Source organism: Odocoileus virginianus, chromosome 5 (assembly GCF_023699985.2).
Source record: "Odocoileus virginianus isolate 20LAN1187 ecotype Illinois chromosome 5, Ovbor_1.2, whole genome shotgun sequence".
Taxonomy (NCBI): Eukaryota; Metazoa; Chordata; class Mammalia; order Artiodactyla; family Cervidae; genus Odocoileus; species Odocoileus virginianus.
The window spans coordinates 48,152,047-48,170,087 of NC_069678.1; the positions used below are offsets into that span (position 1 = coordinate 48,152,047).

The 18,041-nt window shown below is 35.6% G+C and overlaps 1 protein-coding gene across 3 annotated transcripts in view; it reads left to right on the top strand.

The window, feature by feature from the left end:
• Nucleotides 1-14,638, top strand: part of ADGRL4 (adhesion G protein-coupled receptor L4) — a 151,769-nt gene extending 137,131 nt beyond the window's left edge. For all 3 annotated transcript variants that reach the window (XM_070467868.1, XM_070467867.1, XM_020889675.2), the window contains 3 exons: nucleotides 11,264-11,355; nucleotides 12,705-12,873; nucleotides 13,237-14,638. In XM_070467868.1, coding sequence (XP_070323969.1) covers nucleotides 11,264-11,355; nucleotides 12,705-12,873; nucleotides 13,237-13,299 — 324 coding nt within the window. In that variant the 3' untranslated portion in view covers nucleotides 13,300-14,638. The remainder of the gene's footprint in view (nucleotides 1-11,263; nucleotides 11,356-12,704; nucleotides 12,874-13,236) is intronic.
• The last annotated feature ends 3,403 nt before the right edge of the window (nucleotides 14,639-18,041 follow it).

An 18,041-nucleotide genomic window follows, 5' to 3' on the forward strand; every position in this document is an offset into this window, starting at 1 on the left:
TCCATATTTTACAGACAAGGAAAGTGCAATACAAGGAATTAAATAAATAAAAGCGAGAACTGGAATTTGAATCTATTTGTGGATTTTAACTTGATCGATTTATGAGGACTTGCAACTTGTCTGGCAAATAACTCAGTCTAAGAGTAGGAAGAAAAGTCAGTTGTGTCACTTTCTTCTTCGTGTATACTTATCAGTATTGATTTTAATTCAAAGTACACTTGGATACTTTAGATCTTACTTTTTCATTTTATTGCTGTACTGAGTCGTGTTGGCCTCTTTGCAACCCCATGGACGTTAGCCTGCCAAACTTCTCTATACAGGAAATTTTCCAGGCAAGAATACTGGAGCAGGTTGCTATTTTCTTCTCCAGAGTACCTTCCCAACACAGGAATCGAATCCACATCTCTTGGGTCTTCTGCATTGGCAGACAAATTCTTTACCACTGAGCCATTTGGCAGGGCTGCTTTATTAAACTACGTGATATGATCTGGAAAGCTACCTGGCAGGCACACGTACTATACCCTGCAGGAGACTAAGATAACAAAGGGTTGGAGGAGGCCGGGGTGGGGGGGGGGGGGGGACTTCTCTATCTTTAGTAACAGTCACTTTTCTCTTGAAATGGCTTGTGTATATATTTTTTTTTTCTTTTTTCCCCAAACAGCTTTTATTTGATGTGTGACCATGTGATGTAGAAAAGTGATGGCACCAGCGTCCTCTATATTTGAAGTAGTAAACTTTGATTTTTCCTTGGAAAAAAATATCAGTAGGAACTCTAATGTGTTCTTCCTGTGTAGTAATAGATTATTTTTATATTCTACATAAGACCACTGACATGAACCCAGTAACCACACTTGAACTCTAAAGGCTATAGAGCTCTGTTGTTCAGCAGCACAGGAAAAACTTGACCACAGAGATCAAGAACGCATGTCTCCATTAGGGGTTCATTGGCGTAAAACACTATATTGTTTCAGTGTCACTGGTGACTTACTAAGTTCAATGAATAGTAATGTCAAATAGCTAACCAAGTCGCTACTCATCAATGTTTTCCACTTTTAACCATTTCTAAAATAAAGTTACTGTTAGCAGTCAGAAATAAACAAACATCTGAACAGTTAAATTCTTGAACTTTTAGATGTCAGTTTAACTTCTCTTTATCCTTCATCTACAGTTTGGTAGTTTTGCAGAGTTCTTAGGAGCATTAACTGTAGAATTTGTCTACTAGGTATGAATCTTGACTCTGCTACATCCTGTTTCACTTTGAGCCAGTTATTTAACTTCCCTATGCCTGTGTTGCCATAAATGTGAAATACATGTAATGATACAGATCTTACTCAACTTACAGTGGGATTATGGCTCAACTAAACCCTATGTATTAGATGCATGTAGAAATACATCTAATACAGACAGCTAACTTTACGAACATCATAGCTAAGCCTAGCCTACCTTAAACATGCTCAGAACTATTATATTAGCCTAAAGTTGGGCAAATCTTTTAACACAAAGCCTGTTGTGTAAGAAAGTATTGAATATCTCATGTAATTTCTTGAATACTGAATGAGAAAAACAGAGTGGTGTATGGATGCAGGTATTTGTCAATGTCCTGGCTGTTTACCCTGGTGACCATGGGGCTGACTGGAAGCTGAGGCTCACTGCCACCACCCAGCATCAAAAGAGTACAATGTCACATATAACATGACTGGGAAAAATCAAAATTCAAAACCTGAAATACAGTTTCTACTTAATGCATATCACTTTCCCACCACTGTAAAGTCGAGAAATCTTAAACCAAACCATCAAAAATGAGGGACTCTCTGTAATGATAATATTAAGAGGAATGAGAATACTTATCCTATAAAGTTCATGTGAGGGTTAAATAAATGAATAAATAGAGAACACTGAGAATAGTGTGTCTGGCACATAGAAAACAATAAATATTAGTATTATGTTTTTTTTATTGATTTGAGTCTCTATTTTAGATATTGAGTATATGAAAAATGGTAGAACAATTATTCATCCAGTTGTATACCCAAGAAGTAAAGCCCTGTTGGGAGAGTATTTGCTATGTTTTAAAGTGTAAACCTTAAGAGATTAGTCAAGTATCAGGAATATTGTTAATGTTGTTCAGTTGCTAAGTCATGTCCAACTCTTTGTGACCCTATGAACTTCAGCAGGCCTGGCTTCCCTGTCCTCCGCTATCTGCCAGAGTTTGCTCAAGTTCATGTCCATTAATATACTGTTAATATACCAGAATAGTCTATGAGAGATATTCTCCTTTTAGGATATTTAAAACCTACTTAAATATATTGTATTTTCAGATTCTTTCAAATGTTTCAGTTTTTTCAGATTACTGAATATTCTTTTCCTGTACTTATAAACTACACTCCCATTTCTCATTAGTCTACTGTCTCACGTGCCAGGCATTAGCCTCAGGAGAAGACATGCTAGATATTCCCAAAGCTGCTCAACACTAAGCCTAGGGAATATTAAAAAAAAAAAGATGAGGCTTGTGATGCTGGGAAAGAAATGCTTTCTAGCAGTGTCATGAGGCTATATGTAGGGGAAAAGTTAGTCCACTCCACAGTTCTAATACAATATCAACAAACTCAGTGGCAAAACAATTTCTGTGTTTCCTTTATACTAATGCAATTTACCATCTAAACTTTGAAAATTTCATTTTCAAAGAAAATGATCACAGAAATTGATCACAGACCAGACAAGAAATTCAGACAAAGCTTTATTGGAGACCCTGCCGCAGCAGGAGGGGCGAGAACAAACAGCTCCCCTTGCTTGCCTGCTCCCTGAGGGCATTAGCTTGTCCCATCCATGGGTGAGGGTAGGGAGGTGTTCAGGGTGGCTTGCCCACCACTTAGGTGGTGGTGTGTGCAGGGGGCACGTGCAGTGCCCTGCTTTTGCTCTTGAGCCCTGCTTTTGCTCCAGGTTCTTTAAAAGTGGTAGTTGAGTTTGTTGGTCTCTGTGTATCTTTTGTCCAGAATCGGCCACACTTAATTTTAGTCCCATATAGTTTCTTTGTATTTTGTTGCTTGAGGAGAGGTGTGTTCATGTGCATACTGCACTAAAGGTCCCAGGGTTCAACTTGTCTTATAACTATTGCTTTATTAGAGAAAGGTTTTTAACAGGTGTTAGGCCAATCAGTCGGAGAAGGCAATGGCACCCCACTCCAGTACTCTTGCCTGGAAAATCCCATGGACGAAGGAGCCTGGTGGGCTGCAGTCCATGGGGTCGCACAGAGTCGGACACGACTGAAGCAACTTAGCAGCAGCAGCAGCCCAATCAGTTGCTTCCTGGCACAGCTTCATCTTGCAGATCTTGGCATTTCCAGGCGGAGTTGTGCCAAGTCTGGGTGTATTCTTTACTGGGCTCAAACCTTTTAAATGTGCTTTCAGCCACTATATACCTTCAGGGTATTTTATCAGTCTCAGTACATTCACACATGTTCAGGTTCCACAATGGTTGCAGTATCTGAAAATTCACCCCCTTTTCGTTTGAGATCTCTTTTCAAACAATTATAGATCAGCCTGCATTAAGAGGATAATGTCCTTGGGGTTTTCTATGATGAAGTCAGTGTCCTCAGATTATAAAAAAGATAAGATGAGAGAATGATTTGAAAGCTATGAAATCAGAATTGTCATACAAACCACAGAATGCTCATGTGCTTTGACTTTCACATAAACAACAAATTATTTTTTAAGTATGTTCTCAATGTTGTATGGAATACACTTACACTAAAAAATAACATTGTCATTTATCTGAATTTCAAATTTAACTGTCATCCAATATTTTTATTTACTAATCTGGCAACACTATGAGAAAGACCTATAAAGGTAGGTATTAATGTTATAATGAAGAAAATGTGACAAGTACTTGAAAGTATAGACTGCATTTATGATTTGCTGGAAAGGAAGTCATTTACAAGTTATAACTTGGCTTGATCTTTTTACTTTAGGAAACACAGAAGCAGATTTCACAAATAGTAAATGTTTTCATATAATTGACTACCCACCAACTATCTACAACATCAATAATAAATATGAGTTATTGATACATTAGCATTTGTTTTAAGCTGGATTTAAATTTTTTATTTTAAAAATAAGAAATACTGTAACTATGTGGGGTTTAATATCTATACCAAGGTAATCAGTGATAGTCAACTAACACAGGGTGTTTTACTAATGCTGTAATAACAAATTATTACAAATTTAGTGGCCACAAATCTGTGAATTCACAGTAGGGGAGGCCAGAGGTCTACACACAGCGAGGCTCAACTGACTCCTCTGCTCAGAGACTCACTAGGCTAAAAACAACGCAAAAGCCATTCTGGGAAGTCTGGGGGAGAGTTTATTTCTGTGCTTATGCAGATGGTTTGATTGCTGGCTTTTGGACAGATGTCAGACTCCATGTATGCAGGCTCCCACATTTCTTGCCTCATGGCCCGCTTGGTTCTCTGTTTTCTGACCTTCACTTCTCCCTCATCTCTCCTGCCTTCTTCAGCATCTCTCTGCTGAATCTCTTTTGCCTTCCTCTTTCATTAAGGGCTCACATATTGACATTGAGCCCTTTTTGATCCAGGATAACTTTCTTATCCTAAAGTCTATAACCTTAATTCTATTTATAAAATCCCTTTTGCTGTACTCACAGGGTTCCAGATGTTAGGGTGTAGATTTTTTTTTGGAGGGGACATATTATTCCACTTATCATATAACCCAATGCTATGTGAATATCCTGTAACTAAGGCATGTAAACTAAGGCTTAATTAAGGCCTGAGCTTCCCTCGTAGCTCAGTCAGTAAAGAGTCTGCCTGCAATACCAGAGACCTGGGTTTGATTCCTGGATCGGGAAGATACCCTGTAGAAGGAAATGGCAACCAACTCCAGTATTCTTGCCTAGAGAATCCCATGGACAGAGGAGCCTGACAGGCTACAGTCCATGAGGTTGCAAGAGTTGGACATGAATTAGCAACTAAACCACCCCCCTGCAAAGCATGTAAAAGAGCAGTTCCAAGTATTTTTTTAAAAGAAAATCAGAAGATCAAATTCTCAGCACTTAATTCCAATCTAGCTAGTAGATTTTTTTTTATTATTAATAGATTATCTTTTCATTTTAAAGCTTAAATTAAGAACTACTCAGTCATCTCTGCGTGGCCCAAGAATTGAGAATGGGTCTTCTTTTTTTATAGCCTCTTGGTAAGCCAGTAAAATCCACCTTTCGTCCATGGCAAAAGCAGTTCTGTTCTAGGCCAGTTAATTTAAAGGTAATAAAACTATTTGAAAGGATATTATAGTTGTGATCATGACACATTCTTAAATGAACCAGATAACATTTGATATATGTGAAAAATTAAAGCATGGGACTAAAAGTGCTGTAAGAGAAATTTTCTCATTTTTTCTGGTGAGATCTGACATCAGCCATAGATGGCTTCATCAATTATTGAGAAAAAGACTAAGAAAGGAAAAAAAATGACTGATTGGGATGCTTCATTTTGAAGTCTGAGTTTGAAGCTCTTGGTTTGAATGTACCCTGTTAGGCTTAATCTTTAAGAATTAGCAGCTGCTCTCTCACCAACCCATCTATTTAAATTTCTAGTTAAAAAAAAACCTAATCCACTTAAAAAATTGTAATGCTTTCTGTCAAACATCAGAGTATGTGTGCCAAACTTTAAAGTAATTGCACGTATCAATGAAGTGAAGAAACAGATATCCATATAGATAAATATCACTTAAGATGAAACAAAGGAAATTATTTGAAAGATCTTTTTTCCACAACTATTTTTATTCTCTTCTGTACTCTGTATTCTAAAGTACCACAGTGAATTTCAGAGTTCTTATTATATTTGCCACATAGTGTCCTTGTTTTGTTTATTCCTAGAAAAGTATTGTGGGCTCCTGGTTGATAAGTTAAAACTGTATTTTAAAAATTAAGACAAATGATAATGAATGACTGTTAATTTGCAAGTCATTAATTAGCCCCTTTGCTTTTGTGATGTTATCATTAGAGATAAATAATAAACGAACAACAGCTCTTAAAATCAGCACACATAGGTAAACAGTAATGAGCAAAAGTGTGAATCATTTTAAAGGGTCTATTTTCCTAATTAAGGTTTATAGTAATTATTTCTATTATATTCTAAAGACTTGCCTGATGCTCAGATGGTAAAGAATCTACCTGCAATGTGGGAGACCTGGGTTCCATCCCTGAGTTGAGAAGATCTCCTGGAGGAGGGCATGGAAACCCACTCCAGTATCCTTGCCTGGAGAATCCCCATGGACAGAGGAGCCTGGCAGGCTACAGTCCATGGGGTCGCAGAGTCAGACACAACTGAACAACTAAGAACAACACATTATATTTTAAAGCTTTAACGAAGCATTCAAGCTTGTTATTGTTGACAGTGTTAATAGTATCTTTCTAATTATTTAATCTAAAATATAGACATTTCTCTATCAATTTTAAAATAATTACTTCTGGAATATTTGCAAACTATTTCTTGTTATTAGAAATGGTTTTTTTTTTAATTCTACATAATCTTGATCTGAGTTTTGTTTTTATCACATCTCACACTGTTCATGCTTATTTAACAAAATATTCCCTCCCAGAAGATACTTTTCTGGACCACGTAAAATGCATAGAGTTTCAACTTAATTTTCACCTCTTAGTAATTAAAGTCCTGTGCCTTTAGGTGATACTAATTCTTAACTCTAATAGAAAAAGAATTTAAAGTAGCTTATATATTTTTGAATAAAAAGAATGAGGCAGTGTAAAAGGAGTAAATGTAGGTTTCACCAGTTATCCCAAATTTGCTAAAAATTATAATATGACCTGGGATTTGGCTTTAAGTTTTATCAAGGAAAAAGATATTCTGACACTTGTTAAAATGGTAAGTAAGGCTTCATTCAGGACTATTGTGATAGGTGCCAAAACTATCGAAATAGAAGGGATTAAGAACAACTCTGAATACTATAAGAACAACCAGGGATTTACAGCCTAAGAACAGGTTATGTGTGGGGGGTGTGGATGGAAAATTACTAGACATCAAGTGTAGGGAGAATTCTTGCTAAACTTATTTTAAGAGGTTTCTTGCTGAATGGCAGGCCAGGATGATCAGATATCAATGATGGGAGATGAAAAATTTGATTAGACGTTGAAAGTGATCACATATCGTGGGGGGAGGGGGAAATCCTCTGTAAGCTGACTCAACAGAATTCCTGCTAAAACCAGACACTGCAAAAATGGCACTGAAGCCCAGGGTCAAGGCCTGAATAAGAAGAGGGCTCAGAGAAACTTGACTATAGTTTAGTTAAGGAAAGTTTCTGTCAGTTTCCTACTGAAGAAAGCCAGGGAAGAACATGTCGACATACAGAATTTGCACTGTCCAAACAGAAAAAAATACCATCATGCTCTGCATTTCCATGCAGTTGAACTCAGATCTGATTTTATCATTTGGGTTTCAGTTTTTCACAAAGCTACCCTGGGAGTCTGTAGGTAGGTAACTAGCATTAACCAGAGGTGGTGAGGTAATGAGCTAAGGGGATATCTAAGGGTCCTGCAAGGCCAGTGACCTGAAGGCATGCTTTATGTGCTGGAGGAAGAACAGAGAACCCAGTGTGAGTGGAGTGAACTGATCAAAGCAGAGAGAAGTAGAACTTGAAGGAAGAAATATATCATTTCAGATCTTGTAGACTATTGGGAGATTTTCAGGTTTAACTCAAATAGGAAGCCATTGGAGGGTTCAGACTAAAGAAATGATCTGACTTACATTTTAACAGGTCAGTCTTTCTGCTGTAATGAGAAAAGACTGTAGGAGGGCAAGAATGCAAGCAGGGAGACCAATTAGGAAGCTTTAGCCCAGGAGAGGCATGATGGTGTCCTCTTCCAGGAAGGAAATGTAAAGACGTTATGTGCTGGTCATATTCCAAATATGTTTTGAAGGTAAAGATGAAAGGTTTGTTGATTAATAAACTTGATTACTGCTAGAAAATGAGATAAAAGTTGGAAAAGTTTACAGCAAAAATAGATTCTTTAGGAGAAGAATAGTAGTTTAATTTTTGACATTTTAATTCATCATGTCCATTGGATTTCCAAGTGAAAAAGTCAGACAGACCCTAAGGACATTATCTGAATCCACTGAGTCTGAGCGAGTAAGTGTCTGTAGAAGGTCCATCGACTGAGATCCAAACAAGTCACTTGTTTTCTCTGTGTTGTACTCCTTTGGTCACTCAAGACTGGCCTAGAAATCATTCGTTAGAGCGTCATCTTGTGTCCTTCTCTTCTCTGCAAACAACTGCATGGCACTTCCTGAATAGTATTGTACATGCCTGTTGACTGGCCATCTCCCGCATTTTACTGCAAGTTTCTTTTGGAAAGGGACTGTAGTGCATAAGTGATTCTTGAGTGAAAGAATAAAAAAGCCTTTGCATTTAAGATAAAATCTAAGTACTCTATCTCTTTCTATCTTGCTTCCTGCTACTCTTCCCTTTGTTTTCCTTAAAGACATACTGCATTCTTGACTCTTTTTAAGTCTCATGGCTTTTTGAAAATGACATTTTCCCTCATAAAATGCCTTTCTCCCTCATTTCTGATCAAGTTCTGGTTTAAATGCTAAATGTACCCAGCACTCACCAGTATATCAGACACTTAGTGGGCCCTTTATAAGATGTTTCGAATACATGCAAATAAAATGCTCCATATACTTGCATTGTTGATTAGTTGCTAAGTTGTGTCCTACTCTTTTGAGACCCCATGGACTGTAGCCCGCCAGGATCCTCTCTCCATGGGATTTCCCAGGCAAGAACACTGGAGTGGGTTGTCATTTCCTCCTGCAGGGAATCTTTCCAACCCAGGGATTGAAACTACATCTCCGGTTTCTCCTATATTGGCAGGCAGATTTTTTACCACTGAGCAACTGGTATTGTCATCAAATGTGGATGATACAATGTATTTCTGATTGTTTTCATTGAATAAAACCGTAACACTTTTTTGATAAAAATGCTTTAAGCTGTTTTATCTTATAATTTGGAAAATATAAGTTTATGGACTAAGAATCAGTCTCCTGTTTCTATAGCAGCATCTATTTTATAAGTGTGTAAATATTTTCCCTTTTATGTAGAAAACATGTACTTTCCAGAACTAGATCACCCATAGAGAATGTTCCATTTTATTCTTCACTATTTTAGCGTATGATGTAAAAGCATATCCAAAATGTATATGCATTTCTGAGAAACCATAAGAGCAACTTTTTCAATGTGTTTTATCAAAATTAGAATTTTAAGAAACTCTAATAAAGATTATGTTAACCACTAACTTGGAAAATTTATGCATCAGTGAACAATCATTTTAAAATTTAATGTTATTTTATCTTACAACTCTTTTTTTTTGTTGTTGAGATAAGTCCAATATAAATACCTCATAAAATTCTCTGAAGATTTCAAATCAATAATGTTTTGAGTATATTATTTATACTAACCAAATTTTAATACTTTTTCTTATTTAAAAAATATTTATAAAATTAAGTACAACTGTGCCCAAATTTTTTTAAAGAAGCTGTAGCTATAGAAATCTAGAAAATACTAAGCATCTCTCTTTCATAAGTAGCAAAGACTATTTATGAAATTAAATATTATTGTCATTTAATTTAGTTGTTTGAGCATGTAACAGAGTGAAACTTGTCAACTAAATCAATTTAAATATATTTTATCTCTCCTCTACAATTGCTGAATTCTTTTCTTTGTATGGACTCCTTACTTAATAAGAATTTGTTAATCGTATAATTAGAAGCAATAAATACTTGGAAGCAGGAGAAGGGACTAGATCCTTATTCCTCTTAAGAGTTTCTCTCAAGAGCCTCTCCATGGAGACATGACAATGTGAAATTATCTGGTCTATTATTTTATACTGCTTTTGTAACAGTAACTAATAAATACCATTTTCAGTGCTGTGTGTGTGTGCTCAGTTGCTCAGTTTTGTCCTACTCTTCCTGACCCTTCGGACTGTACCCTGCCATCTCCTCTGTCCATTAGATTTTTCCGGACAAGAATACTGGAGTGGGTTGCCATTTCCTCCTCTAGGGGATCTTCCTGTGGTTCCTGCAGGGATCGAACCTGTGGCTCCTGCATTGCAGGCAGATTCTTTACCGCTGAGCCTTTGGGGAAACCTCTATCATTTTCAAAAGCTATGTAAAATTTTTAGAATATGGAAGAAAAAACATAATTTTTCTATAAGTTTCTGAAATCCTAGTATAAGAATTAGCCAAAAATTAAAATACTGCAGTTTGCTACTGCTGTTATAAAAGTGTTTTTTGAAAAATCTGTTTGTGTTAATGAAATATATTCAATAGAAGATTAATCTACAAAATTTTTTAATAATTTTAATATTTTAAATTATTAACATGCTTTTGTTAAAATAAACATACATTTAAAATATATCCCTCAATTAATCCCCTGACACTGTAAATATGGCTTACAAATCTCTTAAGAATACAAGAAAAGGAAAAAAAGAAATGGAAAATTTTCATAATAAAGTCATTTTAGAAGGGGTAAAAATTCTGTGCATTCTGTATAACCCATACTCTGGAATATAGGTAATAGAATATAAATATTTATCAATAAAATGTATGTCTTCAAACAAACATATATTTCATTGAAGCATTCATTTTGAAAATTTATGAGGTTAAATTTAGGAAAATTAAATCTCAGCATATTATTAAGAGAGATAGATAGATGAACCATACAAAACAAAATTTATTCAAACTTTCTATAGTGATAGAACTTGAGTGTTTTTTTCTAATTTCCTTTCAAATTCTCTTTTCCAGTTAAAATTTTCAAAGGATTGACAGAATTATCACTAAAACTTCTTTTCAAAGAAATAGCACATAATTTAATGAACAAAAATTTGATCATTAAATTTTTCAAACCAAAATTTATCTCAGTATGTATATTAACCATATTATTGGCAGAAGATGATATTCATCAATCTGTAGACATGATTATAACATCTGAAGAAATTCTTGAACAGGTGCTTAATTCAATCTGGCGAATTGTACTACTGCAATTTGTACTGACAATTTTCAGTGGTATTGTAAAGATCAAGCACCTCTTTGTTTGCATACGTCTACCAGAGGATTTGTACTTCTTAATATATATAAAAATGCCATGGTTTGCTGGTTTCTATTTATTTTACATATTTGCCATGTGTTTATTTCATTTATATGTATCTAGTTTGTTATGAAAATTATCTCTTGAAATTATTTTCTCAGTTTAATCTCTTGGCATTTGGAGTTATCATATACAAAGTTTTTCGTCACACTGCGGAGTTGAAACGAGAAGTTAGTTGCTATGAGAACATAAGGTAAGTATTTCTTCGACTGTATTTTCTTTAGCAATTCAAAGCTTTCGTAACTTAAAGTGCAAGTAATTTTTGGAAGGCAGTTTTTAAATTATTTTTTCACACTTTCTCCCATCATATTTAAAATAGTTACTGCTAAATAGCACTTAATATATTTAATAAGCCTGTAATCACCACAGATCAAATGATAAGTAATCTTTTTTGAACATACTCCCCTTTGGGGAAAAAAAAGATAATGACTATATTTTAAGACAAAAGTCGGCCTTAGGATCTGCTTCTGCAAAGCAGTTCTCAGACTTAGTAGCTGTTTCTTTCTTATATTCCTAGTTTGCATGCTGCCCTGATTTTTCCTCACCTCCTGCCCTTTAAAACTGATTTATTGAGTCTTTGAAAGTGGTTTGTTCAGGAAAAACTGAAGTGTACTGTAGGGAATTAGAAACAACTGAGGTTTGGGTCGCTTGGGAACACTTCTGTAGTTTCAATATCTTGCACAAGATTTATAGTTAGAATTTAGCAAATGTTTGATTACTTTCTTTTACTCCTCACCATTCATAGTAACATGTAGGTTGCTGGCTTTAATAAAGTTGAAAATGACTCATTTTCTGTGGTACACTGCAAAAAATATCTTCTGCAGTAAAGAATGATTGCACTAAGAATGAATGAGAAAATAAGCATCAGTTGCCTCATTTTCAAGGCAGTGTCCTCAGTGAGCAGGATTGAATGTTGTTTTACCAAAACTCAGAGGTGGTAAGTTGAAAATACTTTAAGAGAGTATGTTCCTATGGTTTCTTTTTTTTTTTTTTTAAGAAATCAGCATTCTAACATGAATTTACTTTGAAGTAACTGTATTGCAAACTGCCCCCCCAAAAAATGTTGTTTTATATCTTACATGTTCTTCTCTACTGAACCTAAAAGGAAAGCAGAAGCTTCCTTTGATGTCCTGCCTATGTGCTGACCTAAATCCACATGGTATATTTTTCAAGGTTTTTAGGGAGAATACTTCTTAACAGCTATATGTCTTAGCTCCAGAAGTTCCTGCAACATTCGTTTTGAAATCAAAGCATACACACTGTAGCATACCAGATGAGCATATTTTAAGATTAAGGAAATTTCTCAAAAACTACCAGATTTTAATAATGCTGCCTTGAATTTGGACACGTGTCCCAGCCACAGTGCACTAGTATACCCAAGCCTGTCCCATGTAACTATGGCAGAGTTTATCAGTTTCAAAATTCTGTTGGTCTTTACCAAAGATTTCTGGGTATTTCCAACTTCCTACAAAGTTGAAGGGATTTGAGGGTGTGTTACGTCTTCATAGCTTTCTCAGCTGGAACACTGCACATTTCTTCCAGGTCTTGTGCCCGAGGAGCTCTTGCCCTCCTGTTCCTCCTTGGCACCACCTGGATCTTTGGCGTTCTCCACGTTGTGCACGCATCGGTGGTGACAGCGTATCTCTTCACCATCAGCAATGCATTCCAGGGGATGTTCATCTTCTTATTCTTGTGTATCTTATCTAGAAAGGTAAATAATCTGCTATCCTCGTCAACCTTCTTGTATAGGTATGTCGCATCAGTTAGCAAATTGATAAAAATCCTCATTCTAATAAATTTATGACTTGTGCCTTTATTGCCTAAATGCAGTACATCTTAGCATTGGAATAATCAGGACACATATTGTTCATAGCAAAATGTGCTTTTAAAAACTTGCTAGTAGGAATATAAATAATATATCTTATATTCACTTGAGTGTATTCTGACAGATAATCGGAAAGCAACAGTAATTTATAAAACCAAATATAAGGTTAATGTGATTTGAAAATAATTTGATGTGATTGTTGCAATTATGTTTCACATTTTTTACTTTATTTTTTTTCTTTTTTTTTAGATCCAAGAAGAATATTACAGATTATTCAAAAATGTCCCTTGTTGTTTCGGATGTTTGAGGTAAACAGAACTATGGATAATATTGTTATGCAGAAATAAAAATACCCAACTGCAGATGGCCAATGTATAAAAATGATTCAAACAGATTGTCCAATTATTAATTACTAGGTAATCAAATATTTTAAATCCATTTTTCTGTTTACTGTGTAGAAACTGTAGATAATACAAGATAAAATTATGTACCATATAGCTATAGTAAGCTTTTCTACATGACTTACTTAGCTATGTATGTCGAAAACAGTATTGCAGATATTTGGAAAGTAATTAGTTTTTCAGAATTATAGCACTGCACCCAAGCAAAGATTTTCTTTCTAACACAAAAAATGTATGAATGTCCTGAAGGAAACCGCTGGCTTGATATTTTTGTGACTTGTGTTGCCTTTGAAACTAGTCCTCTATCACCTTGGTAATGAGCTCTGTTACAGAAAGTGGAACATAAGAGAATGAAGGGGTAGAATATGAAACAGTAAAAAGAGAGTGATTGTTATAACAGTGAGATTTTTGAGCAGACTTGTTGTTTAGTAAACTAGATGAGAATTGAATAAACACATCTTACAATTCTATGAGTTGTTCTGAACTTAAAGTTTTACTAAAACAACTTAGACTTGCACTTTTTACATCAATTTTCTATCCCTATAGAAAACACAAAACTTCACAAAAGAAAAAACTAAACATTTCTGTTCTGTTTTTACGTTAATATTAGAATGAAGTATATGCTCTTTCTGTACTTATTTCACAGATTGTGACTTCAAATGCTTATTCAGAAGTACATAAATGTGTCAAAATAGAATATTGTTCATGCCTGTAAATGTAAAAATCATGTATATAAACCTGAAGTATTCAATTCCATAACATTTCAGTGCAGTGAAAAATACTACATCTCATTAGACTCATATATTTGAGTTATTTTTTTTAATTTTAGAAATATTATAGTTCACATTGCAATATTCCCTTTTAACTTACTATTTTTAAAAGGGCACTGTAAATATGAAAGTATTCATAAAGTGAATTGCTATTTTTTTCTGTTCAGAAAAGTACACATTAAAAATGTTATTTATAACAAAGAGATCACTGAGAACTGTATAAACTTCCACAGAGAATATATTTTCTGACAGTTTTCCACTAGTAAAACATATCTCCTAAAATATAAGTCTTCTACCTTCCAATCTTCAAATTAAAATATAGAAGCAGGGATTTTATTTCAAAATATATGCAATTGTTCTGCACTTACCTGTAAAAGTATGCCAATACACCAAATGTTGTGATTTTAACTTAATTTCTCCAGCTGTTAAAATGAAGTCTGTCAAATCTTGCTCTAGCAAATAAAATGTTATCTAAATGAATCCTTCTACTGCTTGGCTGAGTCATTTGTCAAGAAAGATAAGCTACCTCCCAATGTCTCAAACATTTTTAGAAGATCTGTGATAATAACTTTTTATTTGATCTTTTGATCTCTTATATGGTTAGCCTATACAGTTCAGTTCAGTCGCTCAGTCGTGTCCGACTCTTTGAGACCTCATGAACCGCAGCACGCCAGGCCTCCCTATCCATCACCAACTCCCGGAGTCCACCCAAACCCATATCCATTGAGTAGATGATGCCATCCAACCATCTCATCCTCTGTCGTCCCCTTCTCCTCCTGCCCTCAATCTTTCCCAGCATCTGGGTCTTTTCCAATGAGTCAGCTCTATTATCATTATAGTTATCACTGTAGGACAGTGCTATTGGAATACGATACTGAAAAAGTAATCAGTTCAATCAGTGTATACAATTTATGTGTGGTGGGCAGAATAATGGTCCTCCCAAAATGCCCACATCTGAATCTTTAGAATACATGAATATGTTAGGTTAATTAACCAGCTAACAGCTTATCAGCTAACCTTGGCATGGGGAAATTATCCTGGATTATCCAAGTGGGCCCCATGTAATTACAAGGTTCCCTATAAATGAAAGATGGAAGCAGAAGAGGGAGCCAGTCAAAGCAATGCAACATGAGTCATGCTCAGCCACACATTGCTGATGTTGGAAATACAAGCAGTCCAGGAGCCACAATATGGAGGTAGGCAGCCTATAAGCTGCAAAAGGCAAGAACATGGACTCTCCCCTAGACCTTCTAGAAGGGAGCCAGTCCTGGTGAACCTTCATTTTAGCCTAGAGAAACTCAATTCCAACTTCTAATCTCCAGAACTGTAAAACAATAAATGCCACTCAACAACATCCATTGTCACAAGTGCTTGGTTTACTGAGGACATTATCATCAGTCAAGAGCAGATATAATTCAGAGAGGCTATGAAACAGGAAAACAAAAGTGAAGGTCTACATTGGGTTTTTTTTTGTTTATATCCTAGGAATAAATGTGCTGCTTGTGAATCAAATAAAAAGAAAATAATAAATGTATATTATTTTAAGCCACCAAGTTTGTTGATAATTTGTCACAGTTTGTTAATAATTTTCATAATTTTTCAAAGCAACTATAGCAAGCTAATATGGAAATATGTATGTGATGACATCTTTAGAGCTAAGTGAGTATTTATATCATTAGAAAAACCTTAAATTCTGTATCTTGTTTTCATCACCCCTCTCATAGACATCACTGGATGAAGCCTCTCTTCTTTAGCAGGAGATTTCATATCTGCTTACTTACCTTTTTATTAGATAGGTAAGGATCTCTTTTTTTTAAGTGGGTGTGTGCACATGTATACATGTATGTTTATTGCATTAAATGCCTCATAGCATTTTCCCCTTGTTTTTATAATTCAAACTAAAAAGGATTCAAAAAAGTTTTTCACTGTGCTCAGTTTTTAAAATACAAACATGAACATTACAATGACAGGAAAGTGTTAAGATGCTGAATTCAAAAGGACATACAAAGGATATACAAAAGTACATACAACTGCTGGCAACACACTTTGGACTTGCAGTGAAGCCCTGTCTCCTGAGGCCTCAGCAAGACCCAGGGTGACCTGCTGTCAGAGGGCTCACCTGCATCCCAGAGTGACACTGCCCCATGTTATGGACATCACCCATGCCTCCAGATTCCCACACACCACCCACTTAATTAACATAAAAAAAAACTTTAAAACCACTCAAAGTCTGTGAGATAAAGACAGCTTGCCTCCCTGGTTTTCACATTTGCCCTGTGAGTTTCTTCAGTTTTTTCCCAAGACTTTCTATAGTTTACCAAATCCCAAATTCCTGGAGCTTCCTCATTGTTATCATCATCATTCTGACAAACATCTGCTTATCTCTCATGTGTCTTTCTCTATGAGGCCTTTCTGGGTTCACACAAGGAATTTATCACTTCCACCTTTGTGGCACTACTCTATCTACCACTTACCTATTTTAACATTTATCACGTTGTATTGCAGTTATTTAGTCCAAGCTCAAGATATTCATTATACCAAGTTTTGTTCTTCCATTAAGGCACCTTCTCTTTTTTGCTTCATGAAGCAATGGTACAGCTTTCTTCTGTTTTGTGACTACGTGGTTGGTGGGACAAGAGTCTGGACCCTCCAAACAGTCTGGCTTTGGCTGTTTTGCTTTACCTATCCCATTTTGGAAGCCCATTGGATGAGCCAGCTTTCTCAGGTAAAGCCCTCCATGCCTATCTCTAAATGTCATTAGGTGGAAAACAATGCCCAGCAATCTCAAATTGGTGAACAGGCAGAGGAATTAGGCTACCAGTGTAGCCTTAAGTTCACAATATGGCTTCAACTGTTTTTCCAGGGAAGATCTTTGGGAATTTGTAAGAAGCTTGCCAAATGACTAAGTAATGCTTTGTTTTCCATTTGGCAGTTATTCCTCATGTATCAATTCTTTGGGCTCCCTGATGGCCCAGTGGGTAAAGAATCTGCCTGGGATCCACCCAGGGATCCCAATGCAGGTTTGATCCCTGGGTCCAGAAGATCTCCTGGAGGAGGAAATGACAAACTACTCCAGTATTCTTGCCTGAAAAATCCCATGGACAGAGGAGCCTGGCAGGCTACAGTCCAAAGGGTTGCAAAGAGTCAGACACAGCTGAGCGGCTAAAGACACACACATACACACAAATACATGCACACACACACACCACTTTTTCACTTGATGGTGAGAGGAATAAATACTAGGATTTGAGATTTAAATCTCTTCAACCTCTAAAATATATCACAAATTCATGAATTAATATTAATTTGCAAAATCTTTATTAGCAAATGGGGATAGAAGGTTTATAGTATTTCAGGGGATTCAGTGAAAGAAATTAATGCTTTAAGATGTGCCTCAAAAAATGAAATGAATGGACACCAAAGAAGTATAAGATAAAAGCCCTGACTGAGTAAAAATTTAACTATTAAGCAGACACTACAATCCCCTAATAAAAAAAATCTGTTGATTGATTACACTGTGATCAGGGAAATATATATTTACACACAGCATAACAAAAAAATCTATGAGAAAGTCTATAAGCAAATACTTTACAATCTTCATGCTAGGCATAACCAACAAACTATATATACTCCTTTGATGATGGCATCATTTTTTCCAGCCCTTTTTAATTCAGTGCCCCCCAAGTTAAACAATAACCCTGCACTTCTTAATTTTCCATATATTTAAAGCTATTACATCCTCCTTTAATGATATAAAATGTGAGCTTTTTCTCTGTATCAAGATTGTTCTCTAATTTTTCCATCATGAAACCTTTGAGGAGAGCATGCATTATTGAGTTAGTATTGATCCAGAAAGATAACCTGTTGTTCAGATTTTTCTGCT